The 20566-nt window shown below is 43.3% G+C and overlaps 1 protein-coding gene across 2 annotated transcripts in view; it reads right to left on the bottom strand.

Moving 5' to 3' along the window:
* SMG7 (SMG7 nonsense mediated mRNA decay factor) overlaps positions 1-20566 on the bottom strand; it is a 59138-nt gene that overhangs the window by 8067 nt on the left and 30505 nt on the right. The window contains exons 11-18 of one of the 2 annotated variants that reach the window (XM_083446478.1): positions 19697-19767; positions 16161-16221; positions 14719-14838; positions 13126-13558; positions 9052-9196; positions 7812-8209; positions 6317-6691; positions 3646-3795 (exon numbers count right to left, since the gene is read on the bottom strand). In XM_083446478.1, coding sequence (XP_083302604.1) covers positions 3646-3795; positions 6317-6691; positions 7812-8209; positions 9052-9196; positions 13126-13558; positions 14719-14838; positions 16161-16221; positions 19697-19767 — 1753 coding nt within the window. The remainder of the gene's footprint in view (positions 1-3645; positions 3796-6316; positions 6692-7811; positions 8210-9051; positions 9197-13125; positions 13559-14718; positions 14839-16160; positions 16222-19696; positions 19768-20566) is intronic. The other variant, XM_083446479.1, reaches the window with a different exon arrangement.

Below are 20566 nucleotides of genomic sequence, written 5' to 3'. Positions count from 1 at the left end.
GAAACCCAGAGGGATGGCTGATATTTGAAATCATTGGCAGCAAAGCTTCATTGCCCTTATAGTTCTTTGCTCAATGATAAATTATGCAAAAGAATTATGCAAAGCTGCTCAACTTGCATAATTCATACAAATCATAATTCAGTCTTGCCTATCAGAAATTTGGGAACTTCCAAATTTTTAATGCCCGGGGAAGATAATCAATTATTTTCCAGCACTGAACACATATTATCCCACCTTCTATGGTGTGTTCCAGTGCAATATCATGTGCTGCCTTGAACTGATATTGACTAGTGCTAGATCTGCAGCAAAGAAAGATGCTCTTCACTGATTTAATCATGCAAGTTTCTAATCATAGGTGAATGGTAACCGTGTGCCTTTGCTTACACAAATAAAGCCAGCTACGTAATTCAGGACATCGGACCTAAACTGTGATGAGCAGACGAAGGATACTCTAAAATTATCTGGTAGCAAACCAATGCAAACATTTGCTGGCATGTGTACCTTGTGATGGCTTATGTAGCTTGGAACCCAGAACAGACTGAGAATTTTGCTAATGAACTAGATTTATACATTGACTTTGACAGTCACTCTGGTCAGTTAGTAGTAGTAGTAGTAGTAATAATAATAATAATAATAATAATAAAATTTTATTTATACCCTGCCCTCCCCAGCCAAGACCGGGCTCAGGGCGGCTAACAACCAATAATAAAAACAAGTTGATTAAAATACAATTTAAAAAACAAGATTAAAATACAACATTAAAACATTAGGATGCAGCTTCTTCACAGGAGGAGAAAGGAAAAAGAAAGAGGGGGAGGGAATCAAATTAACTCCAAGCCAAAGGCCAGGCGGACAACTTTGTCTTACAGGCCCTATGGAAAGAAATCAGATCCCGCAGGGCCCCGGTCTCATGAGGCAGAGCGTTCCACCAGGCCGGGGCCAGTGTTGAAAAGGCCCTGGCCCTGGTTGGGGCTAATCTGACTTCCTTCGGGCCCGGGACCTCAAGGGTGTTGCTATATATGGACCTTAAGGTCCTCCGTGGGACATACCGGGAGAGGCGGTCCCGTAGGTACGAGGGTCCTAGGCCGTGAAGGGCTTTAAAGGTCAAAACCAGCACCGTAAATCTGACCCTGTACTCCACCGGGAGCCAGTGCAGCTGGAAAAGCACTGGGTGAATGTGCTCCCATGGCAGAGACCCCGTGAGGAGCCTCGCTGCAGCATTCTGCACCCGCTGGAGTTTCTGGGACAGCTTCAAGGGCAGCCCCGCGTAGAGCGAATTACAGTAGTCAAGAGTTAGGCACTCTTTCTACACCTCGTAGGCAAAAATCACCTTGGCTTGTGGAGGGTTCAGCTCAGGTCATTGAAGGAACTGGGGAGGTAGCTGAAGTAATACCAAAACTAAATGAATGCTACATGGAGAACTATTCACTAAGTTGAACAATTCAATATTACTCATCCAAGCTGGTACCTTGCTGGTGTAATGTACCAGTACCTGAAGCTTCAGAAGACACCACCATACCTTAACACTAAAGACAGAGTAGGAATGTGTGGGTTTATGTGGCAGAATCTCTATAGGCAGTATATTTTGTGTAGGTAGAAATAAAGGATCAAGTATATCATCCAAACAGAGATGACTTCCCTTTTATAACTTCAGTTAAACAAATGTCCTGGACTAATACATTTGGTGCTTATGAATGTTAGAAACCTGTTTTTAGTTCAAATCAAGCATTTTATACATGGACCACCTCACCTTCCCAGAAATCAAAAGCCTTGAGCCACACTTGAAATACAGTTTATTCACCCACAGTATCCCCACTCAAATGTTCAGGTTCTTTGTAGCCCTCATTGTGCTAATCCACACAACCACCTTGTGTGGAAGGATAACCCCATTTTAGAGGGTAGGAACCAATGCTGAAAGACAACAACCTGCTCAAGTGATGAATGCCAATTAGATGTAACGTTCCCTCACACCCCTTCAAGTACTAGAGAGTAATTCCTTGTTAGTGATGTTTCGTGTGGCAGAAATAACGCTGACAACATCTCTGTGCTGGCCCAAACATGGGCAGCATTGCACACTGGTACCACATCCCCAAGTGCTGGATGCTGTGGAAAAGACTGGCTCAGGCCAATCCATGAAGATGAGGAGCATAGCTTGGGACTTATTTTGGCATAGGAGCTGTAATGTTTCAACTGGCCTACAGTCCATGGCCACAGATATTTGGTCGATGTCTTCAAGAATCCTCTGGGCTACAACAGCACTTGACAAAAATCCCATTTGGCACCTTGGAGAAGCATTTCAACAGACCAATGAACAGGAAAAGAGAAATTTCATCAAGTGCCTATCCTCCTAGTTATAGAGAACAAAGTGGATTCTTCCCAGATGTGATCAAAATAGTCTTATTCCCTTGGTTTCCATAATGCATGGGTGAGAAACCTGAGGACCTCCAGATTTTGTTGGACTACAATCAGGCCCAGTCAAGTGACTGCGATGGTTGGGCCTGAGGGGAGCTGTAGCTCAACAACATCTAAAGAGCCACAGCCCGCTCATCCCCACCATAACACAAGCAACCCTACCTTTGTATTATGTTTGTGCCCGCGGCTTTTTTATATATATAGAAAAACAAGCTTTAGAATTTCACCCAAGGTAAAAAAAGATAAAAGCTCCTAAAACCCATGATCTTTTTCCTCAGAAGGATACTATATTGAACATGTTACTATCTTATCATACATTCAATAATACATTCAACTCCTCCTGTCAGACAAGTGTGTGGATACCATATGGTACATTAACATTTATATTTTGACACTTGACAACAAGGCCTCTAGAGGTTAGGCTACACGGATACTTGATTTTATGCTTATATAGGCAGAGGTAACTTGCACAGACCTAGACACCACCAATGGGCTCAATGAATGTGTGGGCCCCATAAGTTAATTGCTGGAGTTGCCTGGGGATCCTTCAAACAAGGGATTAATGGTCCACATGCAACCTGTGGCGTATATTTTTGCACAGGTGTGCAGGGTAATGTAGTCCAGTATCAAAACCCACCAAGCCCCTGCAAAACTGAAAATTTGTTTCTCAGTTTCAGTCTCCAACCTCCCATATTGATAATAAAAGAGAAATGATACAGTTTTGTACAAGATAGTAACTCAACCTGGAATTTCTCAGGAAGGCAAGAGATCAGGATTTGGGTCATCTAGAGTTACCGCTTTTTGATTCTGAGACTGTGCCTGCTTAAGAGCTCTGGAACAGGAGTCAAGTCAACTGGAGCAGCTTCTCCTGCTCCCTCACAGAGGAGTAGGCCTAGAAAGTCAAGGTAATTCCAAACAAGAAGTACCACAAGGGAGAAGTTACTAACAGCCCCTCTCTCTTCCAGAGCTTTTAAGGTCTCAGTTGCTGGGTCAGAAAATAGCAATCCTAGGATTGATAAAAGTATTACAGCTATGTTAAAGCTACTTCCTCTTAGCTGATATCTATGATCCTGAGCATATGAGCTCTGCTTATTTAAATTTCCCCTTAACAGCTATTTCAGGAAGGGACATGGATTTCATGTGTCCTACTGACCTTTCAGGGAAACGGAATATAAATAAAAAAGATATGCCAAAATTAGAATGAGAAGCAGCAGAATTAAGTCAAATACATACAAAGAGGCTTCGTCCAGGAAGAGAGGCGAGAGGGCCCAGCAGAGCTGGGTAAAGATCAGGAGGATTAGAGAAAATCAGCTCTTCCTCCTCCTCCAAGGCAGCCAGACTCTTTAACAGGTCCGGAGGAAGCAGAGGGGAGCTCTTGGGGTCCTAGTGACAGAAAGGAGCACAGTGAGATGCAGCAAGGAAAGAAGCGAAAGCAAGACTAGCAGCAGGTAGGCAAGGAGTCTACAGGAATAGAAGGGGGCCCAGCAGTGACGCAAAGCAGAGGAAGGGAATGCAAGGAAAGATATGCCAGCATGCAAAAGCAGCTTAAAGAGAGAACAGAGCAGGAGCACAAGAAAACCAAGGGGAGAAAGAGAAAAACTGAGTCAAACAAGTCTGTGTGTGTTTGTTTTAGGAGCAGCTCTGCTACCCACTAAGTTTGAATCTGCATACAGCAAAAATTACTGGGATCTTCTTTGGGAGAATGTGATCTCCACTACTGCAGCAATAAATATGTGGAGAATTAATGCATTTTGTTCTTCAATGTTCCAATATCTCAGTAGCTTCGTTAACTGTAGTTAGAACCAAAATGTGCCTGTATGCAGTTCCTGATCATGTGCTCATGATCAGAGCCGGATGAACTACAAGCAGGTTTCATCATCTACACCATGGAATCTGGGCTTTAAAAATTATTACACAAGCAAGTTTCAAGAATTTGTTGGAAGTTGTGCAGAATGACAGCATGTTCAGGGATCAGGTCTTTTGCTCCTTTTTGTGGATAACTACTACTTCTATCTTGGCCTGTCTCCATCAGTACTATTTTCTCCATGAATCACCCATTGCTCAACATTGCTCCTTGCCAAATGCCTCAAATGTGGCATGAGGTTCACACTGAAGGATAGTGAGGCTAACCTAAAATTACAGAATTAGATACCCAGGCATATAAAATGCTATTGTTTGGGCCACCTTCTTCAAGACAGCCACGGGGCTCTGTGGTGGCCTTGTAAAGTGTTCCCAGTGAGCTCTCATAGAGTTCTGTTTTATTCTTTGAAATCTGGGCTTCCTGCCTCTGCGTCTTTGCACATACAACCTGAACTCCAGGTTCGTTCTACAGGATGAAATTATAGGCAAAGATTAGCTATAATGGCATTTGCTTAGCTGAAGGCACAATCAGGGCAACAAATATCAAAAGATGACACAAAAAGGAGGCTCTTTGTCTTCTAACCTTTGGTAGCATTGTAGCACACCACACCAGGGCTTTCTTACAGCCAGCATCTATCAGGATTACGTTATCAGTGTACTCAGAGATGCAATTGGTCTGCTCAAACAGAACATTGTCTCAATAGATCTGTGGTGGACCACTGCTGCTAAAGGCGATTTTATTAAAAAAAAGAGGGAGGGGGTTTGTGCAGTGATCATTCCATGAATGTGAGAAACAATGTCAAAGCAAGAGCAAGAGCTGCTGCTTGCTTCAGAGTTGCCAAAGATTAAGTCAAGGCCATTTCTAAAAGCAAATAGGGTATTTATACTGTCATTTGGTTTCTGCTCTGCAGAGAAGCCTGCATATAGGGGTGCAGACAACTGGCAAGAAAAGTGTAAATTCCTCTATCCAACACTTTTAATACAGGTCTTGTTTGGAAGGACCAAGGGCCCCATCAACACAGGCCAAGTGCTGCTGGGCCTGGTCCACCTCTTCACAAGTTTCAGCTTTCTGGCAGCATCTGCTTTGCCACCTTAAGTGACACTTGTGCTTCTTCTTCCATCTCCTTCCTCCCAGACTGTGCCAAAAGCCAGCACTGCCAGAGGGAATTACTGTATTTGCTTTTCTCTAGCTATACTTGGGTGATATCTAACAATTCAAATCATGCAGGTTCTCTGTGATAAAATTTGAAAAGCCTCAACAAATTGTGTTGATTTGTAATGTTCTGGCAGAAATCCATCCTCAAACCAGACTTGACAGCTTTCCCAAGTTAATATTCAAGTGCATATCCCTTGCCAAGGTGACTTCCCCGGGGTTCCATCCTAGTGGGTGTGTGGGAGATTATGAGCTTTACATGGGTTATTTGATATTAGTTTCAGCAGCATCTTAAAAAAAATGTACTGTGGTTCTTATTTTGTACCTCACAATATAAAAACATGTGTACATTATATGCCCTTGATCTTGACGGCTGGGAAGAGGATGATTGAAGCTGCACTCTTCTTGGGGGAGGAAGGAGCCATTGCAGTCACTACCAGCTGTCTACTGCCTAGATAGGGCAGGGGGGTTCTTGCTTGCGGCTCCTGCCCCACGCACCATCCCTCGCTCGGTGTGTGTGTGTGCACATGTGTAGATAGCTTGAAAAGTTGAGTAGGTTGTTTTGGTTTGTCAGTGTTATCTTAAAAATGATGCTAAACCAAGTTAGTTGATTTTTTTAAAAAGTGCTTTTGGAATGCATTTAGGTTTTTTTAAAACGCACGCGCACCCCCCCCCCCCCCCAGAATCAACAACCTAGAGATTAATCTGTTTTTACTCATTGGTAATCCTGTGAATCACCACAAACTGCTGCACTGAAAGCAACTTCCTCTGAAGTTACAGTGTTTCTTGCCTTTGAGTGATAGGAGGAGCTAAACCCACTTGGAGACATCTATCACTCAAAGGAGAACCGCTTTCCTTTTCCTGAAGATCATCAATCAATCACACATTTACCTCAAAACCCATCCTAGGCACTGGATCCTGCTCTGGGCGGAAGACTCCTGGCTGGCGTTTCCCTCTGCGGTCCATGTTAGCTTGCTGCTGCGCCATCATGATGCGGTTATCAGCCATGCCATAGGAGTCCCAGTAAAATTCTGGCCCCTTCACCTCTGAGGGATTCTGGTTATATGGCTCCATGGGGAAAGGCTTCATCTTCTTCTCCAGAGGCTGCTGCTGTTGCAGGAGGGGAGGCTGCATGGACTGCTCAAACAGTTTTAGGGGGTCTTGGCCCTGAAGATAGTAGGGCTGCTTCACAGGCATGATCTTCCCCAACGGGCCTTGGACCTGAGGAGGATTCCAGAGCTGCTTGGAGGAGTCTGCCTGGGAATACTGAAGTACAAGCGCCTCTGTGTTCAGCACAATTCATTATGCAAAACTGAAGAGCATCTGACTAATTTAGGTTTTTAGCTACTAAGAGACCAACCGTGGCAAGCTGCATATTCTCTTTCTGCCAAAAACAGCCTGCAATTTTGTTTCTCTGCTTTGGAGTTGATTAGCTGATTGAACCCCTTGACTTGATGAAGTAGATTCCACAAGCAACATTGCACAAAAAAAATACTATTGGTTCCTCACTGTCCAAAAAGGCCTGCTACACTCTCTAATCTGCACCACCTGATCTGAGAGCACGACATGCCACCACCTGATCATGTGCAATGTACTTGAGCAAGGCTGCACATTCTGTGCCACTCAGCTGCAAAGCTTATGGCTTTCATTTTGAGACCTCGTGTTCCAGAGAAAATCCAAGGAAATGTTTCAGAACCCACACAACAGGGGAACCTTCCAACATGAGGCTTCACCTGCTATTAAAGGGAAAGGATTTCATGCAGGCACTTGGCCATGTGAAAATTCCGTGGTTTGAAGGGCTGTACCTACCAAAATTCCCTCCCAGATGCAAGGGGCATAATACTAGATAAATAATATAAGTACTTTTAATTAATAATTCTAATGATATAACAATAATCATATATGATAAAAACAACAGTACAGTGCTTTCAAGTGCTCACATGTGATCTACAGTTGCAAACCTTATAGAAACTCTATAAGGTTATTAAAGCTATAGGAACCCTAATATTCAAACGGCTAGCCACCCCAAATTTAAAAGGAGCTTCAGGGAAAGCTTTGGTCAAGCTTAAAAGGATTAAAAGCTGTTATTCTCTCAGGCACTTTTGGGCAGAGAGGGGGAGCCTTCAAAGTAGTAACACAGTAAGTCCACAGGCTCCTGCACTGCTCCCCTGTCCCCACAATGCAGTTAGGCTTCTGCTTTATTTGTACTCTCTCCCCATCTACTTGCCCATTCCTTCTCTCCATCCTTGCTTGCACCTTTCCATCAGAGCTACTCTTATCTGAGCAAAGAACCTGCACTTCCCTGACCAAAAACCAGATTTGCACCTACAGGTGCACTCTAGCCCAGATTGGGTCCCTCTGGCACTTTCTTCTCCTTAAAGCTCACCTGCTGGAATCCGGAGTGGTGTGGAGGACTCTTCCCTAAGGCCTGAACAGCTTTTGTAGGGGACTGTTGTTGCTGCTGCTGTTGCTGCTGCTGGGCCAGAGCCTGGACCTGCAACTGGCTTGCAGACTGTGCTGTTGCCTGAGCTGGTAAGGATGCAAGGGACTGTTGAGAAGGGGATGGTGCCTGAGGTCCCTGGTTCATTGGGCCTGGTCCAGAGGGCCGCTGCTGGCTGTAAGGAATGTGGGATTGTTTCCCAGCTTGCACCTGGTTTCCTGCAGGTGAATGAGCTGCAGACTGAAGAAAGGTTCCTGGGACAGAAACGCCACCTGGGAAAGTATATCCTGAGCCCATAGGGAAAGCCACAGGAGGGGGGATAACATAGGTGGGAGGTGGGAAGCCTGGGAAAAAGAAAAGAAAGAAAGACAAACAGAGATATTTTTAAAAAAGGAAACTACTTTTTCACGCATGGAATGCTTAGGGGGCTCTTCAAATGTTACTTCCTGTCTCCTATTCCTGTCTCCTCCCCTGTGAATGGGCCTTTGGCTCCTCCCCGGTCCCCCTCTTTCCAGATTTAAGGAGACCCACATTCAAAATCAGCATCTGATTCAGCTCTTTATTAAGCCATTCATCTCTGCAGTAAGAGGAGTGGGGGGGGGCATGTATACAAGCAAGCCTTCAGCTCCAGTTCCAACCCCTTTTGGGGAAGGATTCCAGGATGGTGTGGGGTGCCACATCCTCTCAGACCCACAGTGATGGCTTTCATCTTCGCAGCTGTATACTACACACAAAGCAAACACTTTGTCACATTATGGGCTGCCTGTTCTGCACATTACTTTTTCAAACACCAAGATTAATATCTGTGACAAAAAGGTAAGCTTTTTGTGACAGCAGAATTGTCTTTTCCACCATAGGTATGCACATTGAGAAAATTATGTGTGAGGTGGCTTTCCACTCTGTGCACCTGTGGCAGAAAACACACATGTGCTATTATCTAGACATTGCAGAGAGATCATTACTATGCACCTGGGTGTAGATCACGCAATATAGTACAGTGCTAGGCATCTATCATGCCCACACCCACTTGTGTTCCAGTTAAAGGAAGTCAGAGCATTTTTACAAAGAAACCTTTTCTGTTTTATTTTCCTACATAGAAAAAGGTAGGTGGAAGGCATCAGCACACAACATCATGAGTTTTAAACAAGGATAGATATGATTTTAATACAAAGCACATGGCTTTTACCTGGCCGGCTAGGAAGAGGAGGGAAAGCTCCTGGGTGATGGATGGGTATGAACTGGGAGTTGCTGGCCTGGTTGGGAGACTGAGTGACTGGCGTTTTCCTAGCTTCAGACACGGGAGTCTTCCTCAACTCAGTCTGGGATTTTACCTAGGAAGGCAAGCCATTTAAGCATTAATATTACCTGTCCACACCTTCTTATGGTAAAACTAAAGCATGATTACAAGGCATTGATTCTTTCCAAGTAATTCTAGTTCCCCAATTGCTATACAGAAGGGACCCAAAATTGCTGGGTTTCCCTGATAGTCAAGCCAAAATTTGTGGCTACCTTCACAACTCAGTATGAGGTCCAGGCCAATCCCCCTCCCCTCTCCCGCTTAGAGCTAGGGTTGCAAGGCAATGCTGGGAATCCAGCCCTGGCCCTTCTCTCCACAGTGGAGATGCAGAGGACTAGGACCTTCCTTCAGATCTGCACTCCCAAGGCACTAGGAGGGCCTCAGAAACAGAGTCAAAACAAACCCCTGGCTTCCTTCCAATCCTGGGAAGGGGAACATGATAGGGGAAGGGTTTGTCCCAGTAGTTTTGCTCACGGCTACAGAGCATGTGAAACTAGAAGGACAAAACTCACCTCCACTCCCTACTGACAGATAGTCTGGGTTCCATGAATGTAAACTCCAGCCTATTTGTCTGAGAAACAGGAGATAAGCTCAGCTTTCAAAAGATAGCTAAAACACCCTTACTTTCCTGCTCTGGCACAAACTGACCTGTGTGTCGTGTGCATTTTACATATAAATCTATTATGCAAGGATTTTTAAAAGATCACTTTAGATTGCAACCCTACACTCACTTACTTGGGAGTAAGCTCCACTGAACACAATAGGGACATTTCTCATTGAAATACATTTTTATTACAGAATTAGTGCTAACTGTTTCTGTACACCGAAAACAAATGACAAGGAGTATTTTGTAGCAGTTTCAGCATGCTAGAGGCCATATAAAATAATATACCACCACTGAATGTGCATGAAGAGGAGTATTAAAATGCAAAGGTAGTGTGAGCCAACAATTAACAAGATTTTTTTAAGAAAAGGTTTTTCAGCATTCATCCAACCACTGGATTTTTTTCCTTTTTTACTCTACTTCCAATGAAGTGTAACAAATCCCTAACTAGAAACATCATGTCTCTGCAAGGAATGTAAGCTTCTATCAGGCTTGGCTTAGGTATCCCCAAACTTTTCAGACCTAGGACTCACTTTTGACTCAAAGATGCATTTGGGGACCCATTTCCTTTTTTACCATATATTTGCATGATAGCAGAGTCTCTGTTGTGAACCGCCTTGGATCAGGCCACAATCCACTAGTGGGTCTCAACTCACCAGTTGAAGAACGGTTGTTTATACAATACTGTGGGTGTAGAAGTGCTGACCTTAAGGGGGGAATTGCACTCATCTGCCACATCTGCTAGGCATGTCAGATGTTTACATGCTAGGTGCAATTTTTTGTACATTATGCATGTTGGGATTTTATGCCTGCAAGCTCCATATAAATGTTACAATAGGGACACGGGTGGTGCTGTGGTCTAAACCACAGAGCCTCTTGAGCTTGCAGGTCGCAATTTGAGTCCGCGCGACGGGGTGAGCTCCTGTTGCTTTGGCCTAGCTCCTGCCAACCTAGCAGTTTGAAAACATAGCGATGCGAGTAGATACATAGGTACGACTGCAGAGGTAAGATAAATGGTATTTCTGTGTGCTTTGGCACGTGTCACGGTGTTCCATGTGCCACGGTGGTTTAATCATGCTTGCCACAAGACCCAGAAAGCAGTCTGCAGACAAACACTGGCTCCCTCAGCCTGAAAGCGGAGATGAGCACTGCATCCTATAGTCAAATTCGACTGGACTTAACCATCCAGGGGTCCTTTACCTATAAATGTTACATCTAATATGGGCTTTCTCAAACTTGGGTCCCCAGATGTTGTTGGACTACAACTCCCATCATACCTAGGTTAGCAGGTCCAGTGGTAAAGGATGATGGATGTTGTAGTTCTCATCATCTGGGGAAAGGCTGATCTAAGACAAGGAAGCCTGGCAGGCCCACCCGCAGGACAGGTGGGTTCTGGGTTTGAGCATGATCCTGCTTCCGCACTGAACACAGCCTCTACAGTACAAATGGCACGGGCCATAGAATGAAGTTAGTGTCTGATCCTCACTGCCTTGTATTAATACAAACTCCATTTCTTTCACCATCAGCTGCAGGCTCAAAAGTGACAGATCTGTTATATTGAGACTGAGGGAAAGTCCTTAATGTTACTTTTTTATAAGCCACTTAGCCAATAAATAGCAGAATCAAGTGGCTGAACAGGAGAATTTGAAGATTAAGGAGGAATCATCAGGGTTCTTAGCTAGAGATTAAATAAAATACTCAGATACCAAAGGATTGCTAAATGGTTTAAGATTAATGCTAAGCTTACATCTCCCTGCATTACACGTCCTGTACCTTGCTAAGAATATTATTTCCTTGAGGACATAGGTATGTTGCAGTGTTCCTTTTATGGCAATACTTTGATTGTGGTCCTTTCACCTCTTGCCTCAAATGTTGGCCTATGACTCAGCCCTTTCAAGTGGTGCTACTCCCGGTGCACCCAGAAAAAAGGGAGGTACTGACCCACCTGAGTTTCCCTTCTTCTTGTAAAAATGTTTGAAGGAGCAGGTGAGTCAGTACCACTTTTTCTGGGTGCAAGGAAAAAAATCACCCGAAAAGTACCACAGGCCAGCATTTGAGAAAAGAGATGAAAGGAAAAAACTCCTCAAAATACATTTAAGAGGTTCTAGTTTCAGCCTGACAAGTAATTCCCCAAATTTACTAGCCCACAGTATTTTTTATTCACCTGTTAATCATTCTTTTATTTCACAAATTTATTGTACACAATAAGGAAAGAAAAAAGAGGAATTGTCTTCCAGTTGACGAAGTCTTCACGTGAGCAGGCAAGAGGCCATTTACAAGCCGCCTTAATTCCTATATGCTTTCCTTTGAATAACCAACTCATTAAAAAAACCCAGGGAGAACAAGACTAGACAAGTTTCCACCTCTGTCCTTCTCTAGGACACTGAAAGAACTGTCTTAACCTAACCCTGTTTAAATATGGAAGTTAAAACACTTCCTCAATTGTCAGAAAAGTGATGAAAAGGTACAAACAAATATAACTGGTGCCGAAGCAATTTACTGTTGAAAAGGTCAAAAATATTTTTGGAAACTAAGAGGGCAGTTGAAGACTAACTCTTCAATAGCTACAGCTACAGCAATAGCTACAGTTTCAGCATTAACAAAGCATCATGGAGGACTAAAACTGAAAACTGATTAAAGCTATTCTTTTGTTGGTGTGGGAAGGAGAAGAATATACCAAAGAACAAATACCAAAAGAATTCATGTCTATCAGCCTTATCAGTCAATGAATGCCAAAGAACATCAACAGTGATGCTGAATGATGAAAGAAGCTGGCAGTGGTTAAAGTAAGAATAAAATAAAATCCCACTGTAATATAGTACAATTCACAAATTACCCTCCTAATGAGGGACCACACTTGCAGAAGCCTCTCTATGCCTGTAGCGTCTACTGCCAGTACAGACAGTCAAGGTAGAAGAGCCTCATTCTAATTCTATCCCCAGCTTCTGTTAAGGAAAGAACTGCAGTGCACTTACTAGCTCCCCCTCCCAAATGAAACAAGAGCAGCCAACTTCAGAAAGAACCAAAGCAGCTATTTCCTTTGGTCCCTTCTGTCAATATGTGAGGTGGTGTTTTAAGGGTAAGTGGGCAGCAAGTATTTCCCTGGCAGAAGTGAAGAGCAAGGTGAAGGGTGAGGGGGGTCCGGTTGTCTGAAATTGTGGTAACCAAATGATGGCTCAGGGACACCTTCCTTCCATCCTCACTGAGAGTGTAACATGTGAATCACCTTGTTTAATCTCCAAATAAAGGCCATCGATCTTGCTATAGCATGAAGAGGCCTGCACAGATTTGCAAGACCAACTAATTCAAATGACCACATGACAAATTTCACTGGGATGATACCATGCAAAAAGTCTCACCTGCACCGCTACATTCTGCTTCCCTGCTTCCTGCATCTTTTCCATTCCACATTTCTTGATCTCATTCTTCCTCTTGTTGTTGTTGTCCTTCTTCCCATCATTTTTATTGGCTGTTATTCCTTTACTATAATCCCTTCTTTCCCTACCCACTTCCTTAGTCAGATAGCTTCGGCCTTGCTCCCTGTTTACCTCTCGAGGTTTAATGTTCTCTTTGAACGTCACCATTGGCTTATCTCCTGCATCACAGCTGCTGCTCAGGTTTCGACCTGTTGACAGCACTGACTTAAGTCCTGGGCTCCCGTCTGCAAACTGTGGCTCTGCTGCTTCCTGCAGAATGTGACTCTGTTTCAATTCACTATAGTCATCAAGCAGCAATTCTGGGATCTCTGTCAAAAACAGAAGTTTCCCAATCTCATTTTCACATTGGATCAGCCTTTAACAGAAAGACAAAAGGAATTGACACATTAGTGATTAAATCTTCAGGTACAAGCCAACAATCTCATGCACAAAATTAAATAGAAATTACCGTATTTTTCACCCTATAGGACGCACCTAGATTTGGGGGGGGGGGGGGAATAAAGGGGGAAAAAATTATCCCCCCCCCCCCCGGCACGGGGCTGGGGAAGTCCGAGCTTCCCCCACCCCAGCCCCCAGAACAGGCAGCTCTCCGCAAGCCGTTGGAGGACAGCGCGAAGTTGCGCCGGGCTCCCACAGCTTGCGGAGAGCTGCGTGAAGCCCGCTCTGGGAGCTTGCAGGGCTGGGGGCGGGGGAAGCTCGAGTTTTCCCCTCCCCCAGAACGGGTCCCAGAGCGATGCCGAAGCTGCGCGCAGCTTCACGATCGCTCTGGGAGCTTGCGGGGCTGGGGGTGGGGGAAGCCTGCCCCCAACCTCCAAACCACGTCGGGAGACAGCGGGATGGTACGCTGCGCCTCCCTGCTGTTCCCCGAGCTTGCAGAATCTCATCCAATTTTAATGCTCAAGCCTGTGTCACTGTTCCCACCCCACCCCCAAACCTAATTTTCCTAAGCCTCCACAAAACAGAGAAAAGATGAGTGAGGTTAAATCAAGTCTAAAAAACTTAATACAGAGCACAAAATCTCAGTTTTCACCTTGGTGAAAAAGCATTTAAAATGTATAGCAAAAAGTCAACAATGAAACTAGCCTAGGTCAGAGAGGACCTAGCTTACAATTCTCTGACCAATCAACCCCAAGCTAGATGGAGTAACACTCTGATTCAGCACCATTAATCCAGGTCTGCCACTTCTGTGTGTATGAAAGTTATGCATTACTGACTTCAAATTAAAACATATAACTTAAGTTCTGCCCTAGTGATTCAATGTAGATTTCCAGCACTGTATTAAGTGCCAAGCAAGCTGCCCACACCTTTAAAAATTGGTGTGTTTAAAATTATGTACATTTTTAGTAACTACCATGTTGCCACACATTCCTTAAACTGTGTTAAAAATAGTGTCAGACCGCACATCTTCATTTAAGCTCCAATAATGTTCAACTCATGTCAATAGGAACAAGCAGCAGCAGAGAAGAATATGATGCACAGAAGAGTGAGGGGTGATGCCAGCAGCTGTGCAGATACCTTGGCTGGTTGTCAGCAATCCATTTGCCTGTGAAGATCAGACGCTGTTGCCGTATTCGCCGGTGCTGCCCTTCTTTGTCTCCTGAAATCCCCTGATGGCCTTTCGAGAAATCCAAGTTCCTAGTTGTTGCCATAAACAAAGAATAGAAGTCGGATTGAAATGGAAAGGCAGGCAACAAGGAGATGTATGCAAGACCAAACTAAGTTGGTGGAGCTTAAATGAGACTTCTGATAGATTTATTTTCAGTCTGTATACCAACCTGAGAAGGTTAGAATGCTATTTAAAGGTAGTTTGTGACAGATAAATATCAACACAATATGTTTCTATGTTTCACAGCAGAGGGCAAAATCTCCAGCTATATATAAAACCTTGTCTCTTCTTTTAAGACTGCAAGTCTGTTGGAGCCTGTGGGCCTGTGAAATCTGCCCTTTGTAAAGGATCATGTATACAGATGGCGCTAGAGAAACAAAGAAAACAATTCACTTCCCTTAAAAAGGTAAGATCTCTTACACCCGATTCCTAAATCTGTTTACTTCCAGGTGGGTAAGCTTAGCATTGCAGTATAAAGGCCTGGCCAGATGTTACCATCCCCCAGAGGGCCATGGTAACACAAGGGCAGATCAGGAGTGGACTTTGGGTCCTTGTATTTCTTATCCCTCAATTAACTAGAGAAATCTGCTGTTTATTTGAACACAGACTATTCCTGGTACTGCACTGCAGAAGAGAAATCACCCCAAGTTCACTTGGTGCTTCCTCCTATTAGGACAGGAGCAAGGGAGAGGGCATGATCCCAATATTTGCTTCTAACCTGCCCTTGGAAAACTCTGAGGGCAAAGAAGTGTCTGAAAGCCCCCAACGTCTGAGCTGGCAACAGAGAGGGCCAGATTTGCCCCAAAGGCCACCAATTGTGAATCCCCACTTTTCAGTTAACTTTCAGACTCTTGTCGCATCAAAGTTCCAGTGTCTCATCCTTGTTCCTGTCCTCCATGTCTTCTCCATGCTAACAATAAATATCAAAACATGAAAATACACGAGACTGGATTTGGGAATTTTTCCTAAGATATAATCCAAAATAAAAAGCTGTCATGCGTGCATTTAAATGCACACTTGGATATCTCAAGCTATTATAGTGACTCTCCTAGACTAATGATAATAATGCCTTTATTGTCAATGTACAACCTGTGTACAATGAAATTAACCGAGCCTCCCCCCCCCTCCCCACAAACACTCATGCAGGGGAGACCTGCAGCTATTGAAGTGACTGTGGGAACTGCATTGCCAAACCAAAGTCTCTATTGGGCTGGAAGAGAGGTATCTTTCTATGACAAATGGAATCACACTGCCTAAATTCTCCTCCTTTTCTCACATTTGCTTCCAAACAGCAAGATTATCAATGTAACCCGTCACAAACAAAAAGTTGCAACCTCCAGCAGTGACTCACCTGAAAGAGGGTCTCAAAGCTAAGAATCCTTGCAGCTCAAACTCTTCTGGGAGAGGGGTGGCTAGTGAACAATCAGAGAAAAAAGAAGAAGAACTATACAGGACTGCATTCCTCACCAGGTCTAACCCCCTATTAAATTAGGATCCAACACAGTGAAAGTCAAGCACTTTCAAGGCTCATGAATTTCTATTGAAGAGAATCACAGAAACATAGAAACACTGAGTGCAACCCTTTACAATGCATTCTCAGATAAATTAAATATATAAAAATGCTTAACTTTGCTAGGATTGTACCCTCATATTTTGGCCTCAGTTAAAGTTTAGTATAAGATGAATGTGGTTATTAGTTATTAATTTATATACTATTTAATGCTGGAGTAGGCTTCCAAAAGTTTACAAAAGAATAAAAATAAAGATACACAAAGCCGTTAACATTGCTAATATACACACTATAACAGAAATGTTAAAGCAATACAACAAGTAAGAGAGTTAAGTCAAGAAAACTGTTTATTTGCTGCAATTTCAGCCAACAGGTTGAAAAAAGTTTTAAGTGAGTTAGCGACCAAGAATGTTTTCTACCAGGTTGACAAAGGAAAGACAACATAAGAAATGTAATTAATTTAATTGAGTACCCGGAAGTAAAAAATGAAAAACAAGCAGCTTTACTTTTCTTGGATGCTGAGAAAGCTTTTGATAATATCTCTTGGTCATTTATGATCAAAGTGTTAGAGACGATGGAGATAGGTAATAATTTCTCAGCAGGAATTAAAGCAATTTATACTGATCAATGCAAAGAAATAGAGGAAAACAATAAAATGGGAAAAACCAGAGATCTGTTCAAGAAAATTAGAGATATGAAAGGAATCTTTGTGCAAAGATTACCATAATAAAGAACAAAAGTGGTAAGGACCTAACAGAAGCATAAGACATCAAGAAGAGGTGGCAAGAATACACAGAGGAATTATACCAGAAAGATATGGATGTCTCATACATGCCAGGTAGTGTGGGTTGCTGACCTTGAGCCAGACCTTGAGTGAAGTCAAATGGGCCTTACAAAGCACTGCTAATAACAAGGCCAGTGGAAGTGATGACATCCCAGCTGAACTATTTAAAATTTTAAAAGATGGTGCTGTTAAGGGGCTACACTCAATATGCCACCAAGTTTGCTTAAAATTCTACAAGGCAGGCCTAAGCAGTATGTGGACCGAGAACTCCCAGAAGTGCAAACTGGATTTTGAAGGGGCAGAGGAACCAGAGACCAAATTGCAAACATGCGCTGGATTACAGAGAAAGCTAGAGAGTTCCAGAAAGACATCTACTTCTGCTTCATTGACTATGCAAAAGCCTTTGACTGTGTCGACCACAGCAAACTATGGCAAGTTCTTAAAGAAATGGGAGTGCTTGATCACCTCATCTGTCTCCTGAGAAATCTCTATGTGGGACAAGAAGCTACAGTTAGAACTGGATATGGAACAACTGACTGGTTCAAAATTGGGAAAGGAGTACAGCAAGGCTGTATATTGTCTCCCTGCTTATTTAACCTTTATGCAGAATTCATCATGCGAAAGACTGGATTGGATGAATCACAAGCCGGAATTAAGATTGCCGGAAGAAACTGTTAGGATATAGTTCCGTTCCACCTTAAAAGGGAACAGGCATGACTGTTGTGTGTCACATGCCTGTTTACCTCCAGCACAGGCTTGCTGGGAACTTCCATTTGTATATTGCTTTTGTGTTGCTGCTGTTGTGCTTGGACACAAAGGGAAGCAGACATGTTTCTCCTTTGTTCCTGAACTATGCTGAATAAACACCTGTCAATAATGCTTACACATGTCTCTGTCTGCCTCTTCCACTGTGAGAAGATTTATTCACTCTGCTGATAAGAGCATGCCGAGTCTCTAAACGTATTTGAGGCTCGTGTCGCTGATTGATGCTGTACTGGAGATCTCCCGGCTGCTAGCCAGGGCTGGAGCCAGCTGGGGGCCTGCCTGATGCCCCCATCTCCCCAGCCGTATCCCAACAGAAATATCAACAACCTCTGATATGCAGATGACACAACTTTGATAGCAGAAACTGAGGAGGAATTAAAGAACCTCTTAATAAAGTTGAAAAAAGAGACAGCAAAATATGGTCTGAAGCTCAACATCAAAAGAACGAAGATCATGGGCACTGGGCCCATCACCTCCTGGCAAATAGAAGGGGAAGAAATGGAGGCAGTGAGAGATTTTACTTTCCTGGGCTCCATGATCACTGCAGATGGTGACAGCGGTCACGAAATTAAGAGACACCTGGCTCCTTGGGGAGAAAAGCGATAACAAACCTAGACAGCATCTTAAAAAGCAGAGACATCTCCTTGCTGACAAAGGTCCGTATAGTTAAAGCTATGGTTTTCCCAGTAGTGATGTATGGAAGTGAGAGCTGGACCATAAAGAAGGCTGATCGCCGAAGAATTGATGCTTTTGAATTATGGTGCTGGAGGAGACTCTTGAGAGTCCCATGGACTGCAAGAAGATCAAACCTATCCATTCTTAAGGAAATCAGCCCTGAATGCTAACTGGAAGGACAGATCGTGAAGCTGAGGCTCCAATACTTTGGCCACCTCATGAGAAGAGAAGACTCACTGGAAAAGACCCTGATGCTGGGAAAGATGGAGGGCACAAGGAGAAGGGGATGACAGAGGACGAGATGGTGGGACAGTGTTCTCGAAGCTACCAGCATGAGGGAGGCAGTGGAAGACAGGAGTGCCTGGTGTGCTCTGGTCCATGGGGTCACGAAGAATCGGACACGACTAAACAACTAAACAAAAACAATACTGATCAATCTGCACTGGTTTCAAAATATATACAGATAAAACAAAAATGTTGGTTAAAAGCATGGATGAGCAGTCAAAAAAGACCCTAGAAAAGATACGCCTAAAAATAGGTTAAAAAGTAAAATATATGGGGATTTGGCTGACAGTGAGGTATCTCAATTTATTTCAAGATAATTATATTAAACTATGGAAAGAGATCAAGAAAGAATTGGAGATTTGGGGTTGGATGAAGCTTTCACTGTTGGGCAGAATCTCAACCATTAAAATGAATGTACTACCTAAGGTGCTGTTTTTACTCTAATCAATTATTATTATTTTTTAAAAAAGAAAATTGTGTGTGTAATCAGGGGCATCTTCAAAAGACTGTAGAATGTCAATACAGATTCTATAGCGCCAGTGCTACCAGTGAATAAACCTACCTCTGCATTACCACAAGCTGATAATTTATTTCAGCATTTATTTCAATTATTTGCACACTGATCAACCACAGTGTACATCAGGCTGCAATCATCAGGCTATGGACAAATAAGACAGAGTTGGAAACTGCCTCAAGGATCATCTATTTCCAACCCCTGCAATGTAGGAATCCCAGCTACAGCATCCATGACAGATGGCCACCCAACCTCTGCTTAAAAACCTCCAAGGAAAGGGAGTTCACTGCCTCCCTAGGGAGACTGTTCTTGGTCTTATTTACCAACACAGTAATTTAAACCTGAATACCTTACCATTAGGGCAGGAGATGTCTTCTTCGTGAGGCTGAAAACTATTTAGCAGGGAAATCAGCCAAGGCCAAATACTGCAAGGCAAGAAGAGCAATTTTAAATTTGTGTAATATGCCGATGGTTGCTTTCACAGCTCTCCCACTCCTTCCTTTGATGCACTTCCCTCTGTGCCTCAACAGTCTCTGCGACCTCCACTTCCGGTCTATCAGGTCTTCTCCAAATGCACATTTTATCTGCAATACCCACAGTGCCCTTGTTGTTACATATTACATCTCCTCTTTCTAAGAACAGCCTTTGCAAATTTCCTTTTCTGGATTGTGCCAGCTCACTATTTGCCCTAAACATTAACACACTAGTAGAATTTTATGGAATGCCCAAACACTGGCAACCACATGGAACCCTTGAACAAAAACAACCAAAGATTGTTACATGCAGGCGTCAAGTGGAAGGATTCTGTTTTACAGTGCTGAATGAAATGTAATTGCTGCCAGACCTCATGACTGTACATAATGTAGCATCTTGTAATGGGAAGGCTTTGTGACTCTCTTTTGCAGAATATCAATTTGACTTTGGAAGGTTTATAGCTTTGTTTACTTGCAAGTTACACAGTCAAAAAGTACTGAAAGCTGTTTCAAAAGCCAGGTTTAATGAAGATCCTGTTGGAAGCAAGATGTGGACAGCATCAAACCAATTGAGTTTGTTTCATTTAAGAATATGACTGGTAATGCATAGTTAGTCATGTCACAAATTATGCAGACACATACCTCTGCTTGCCATTGCTCCCTGACAACTGTATGATGCATGTATCTACAAACATGCACTGCATTCACATTCTACATTTTAAGGTATACACCTAAATATTTTAACTATGTA

This window comes from Podarcis tiliguerta, assembly GCF_965153285.1.
Source record: "Podarcis tiliguerta genome assembly, chromosome: 6".
NCBI lineage: Eukaryota > Metazoa > Chordata > Lepidosauria > Squamata > Lacertidae > Podarcis > Podarcis tiliguerta.
Note: the sequence above shows the minus strand (reverse complement) of the source record. Positions and strands in the feature narration are given on the sequence as shown.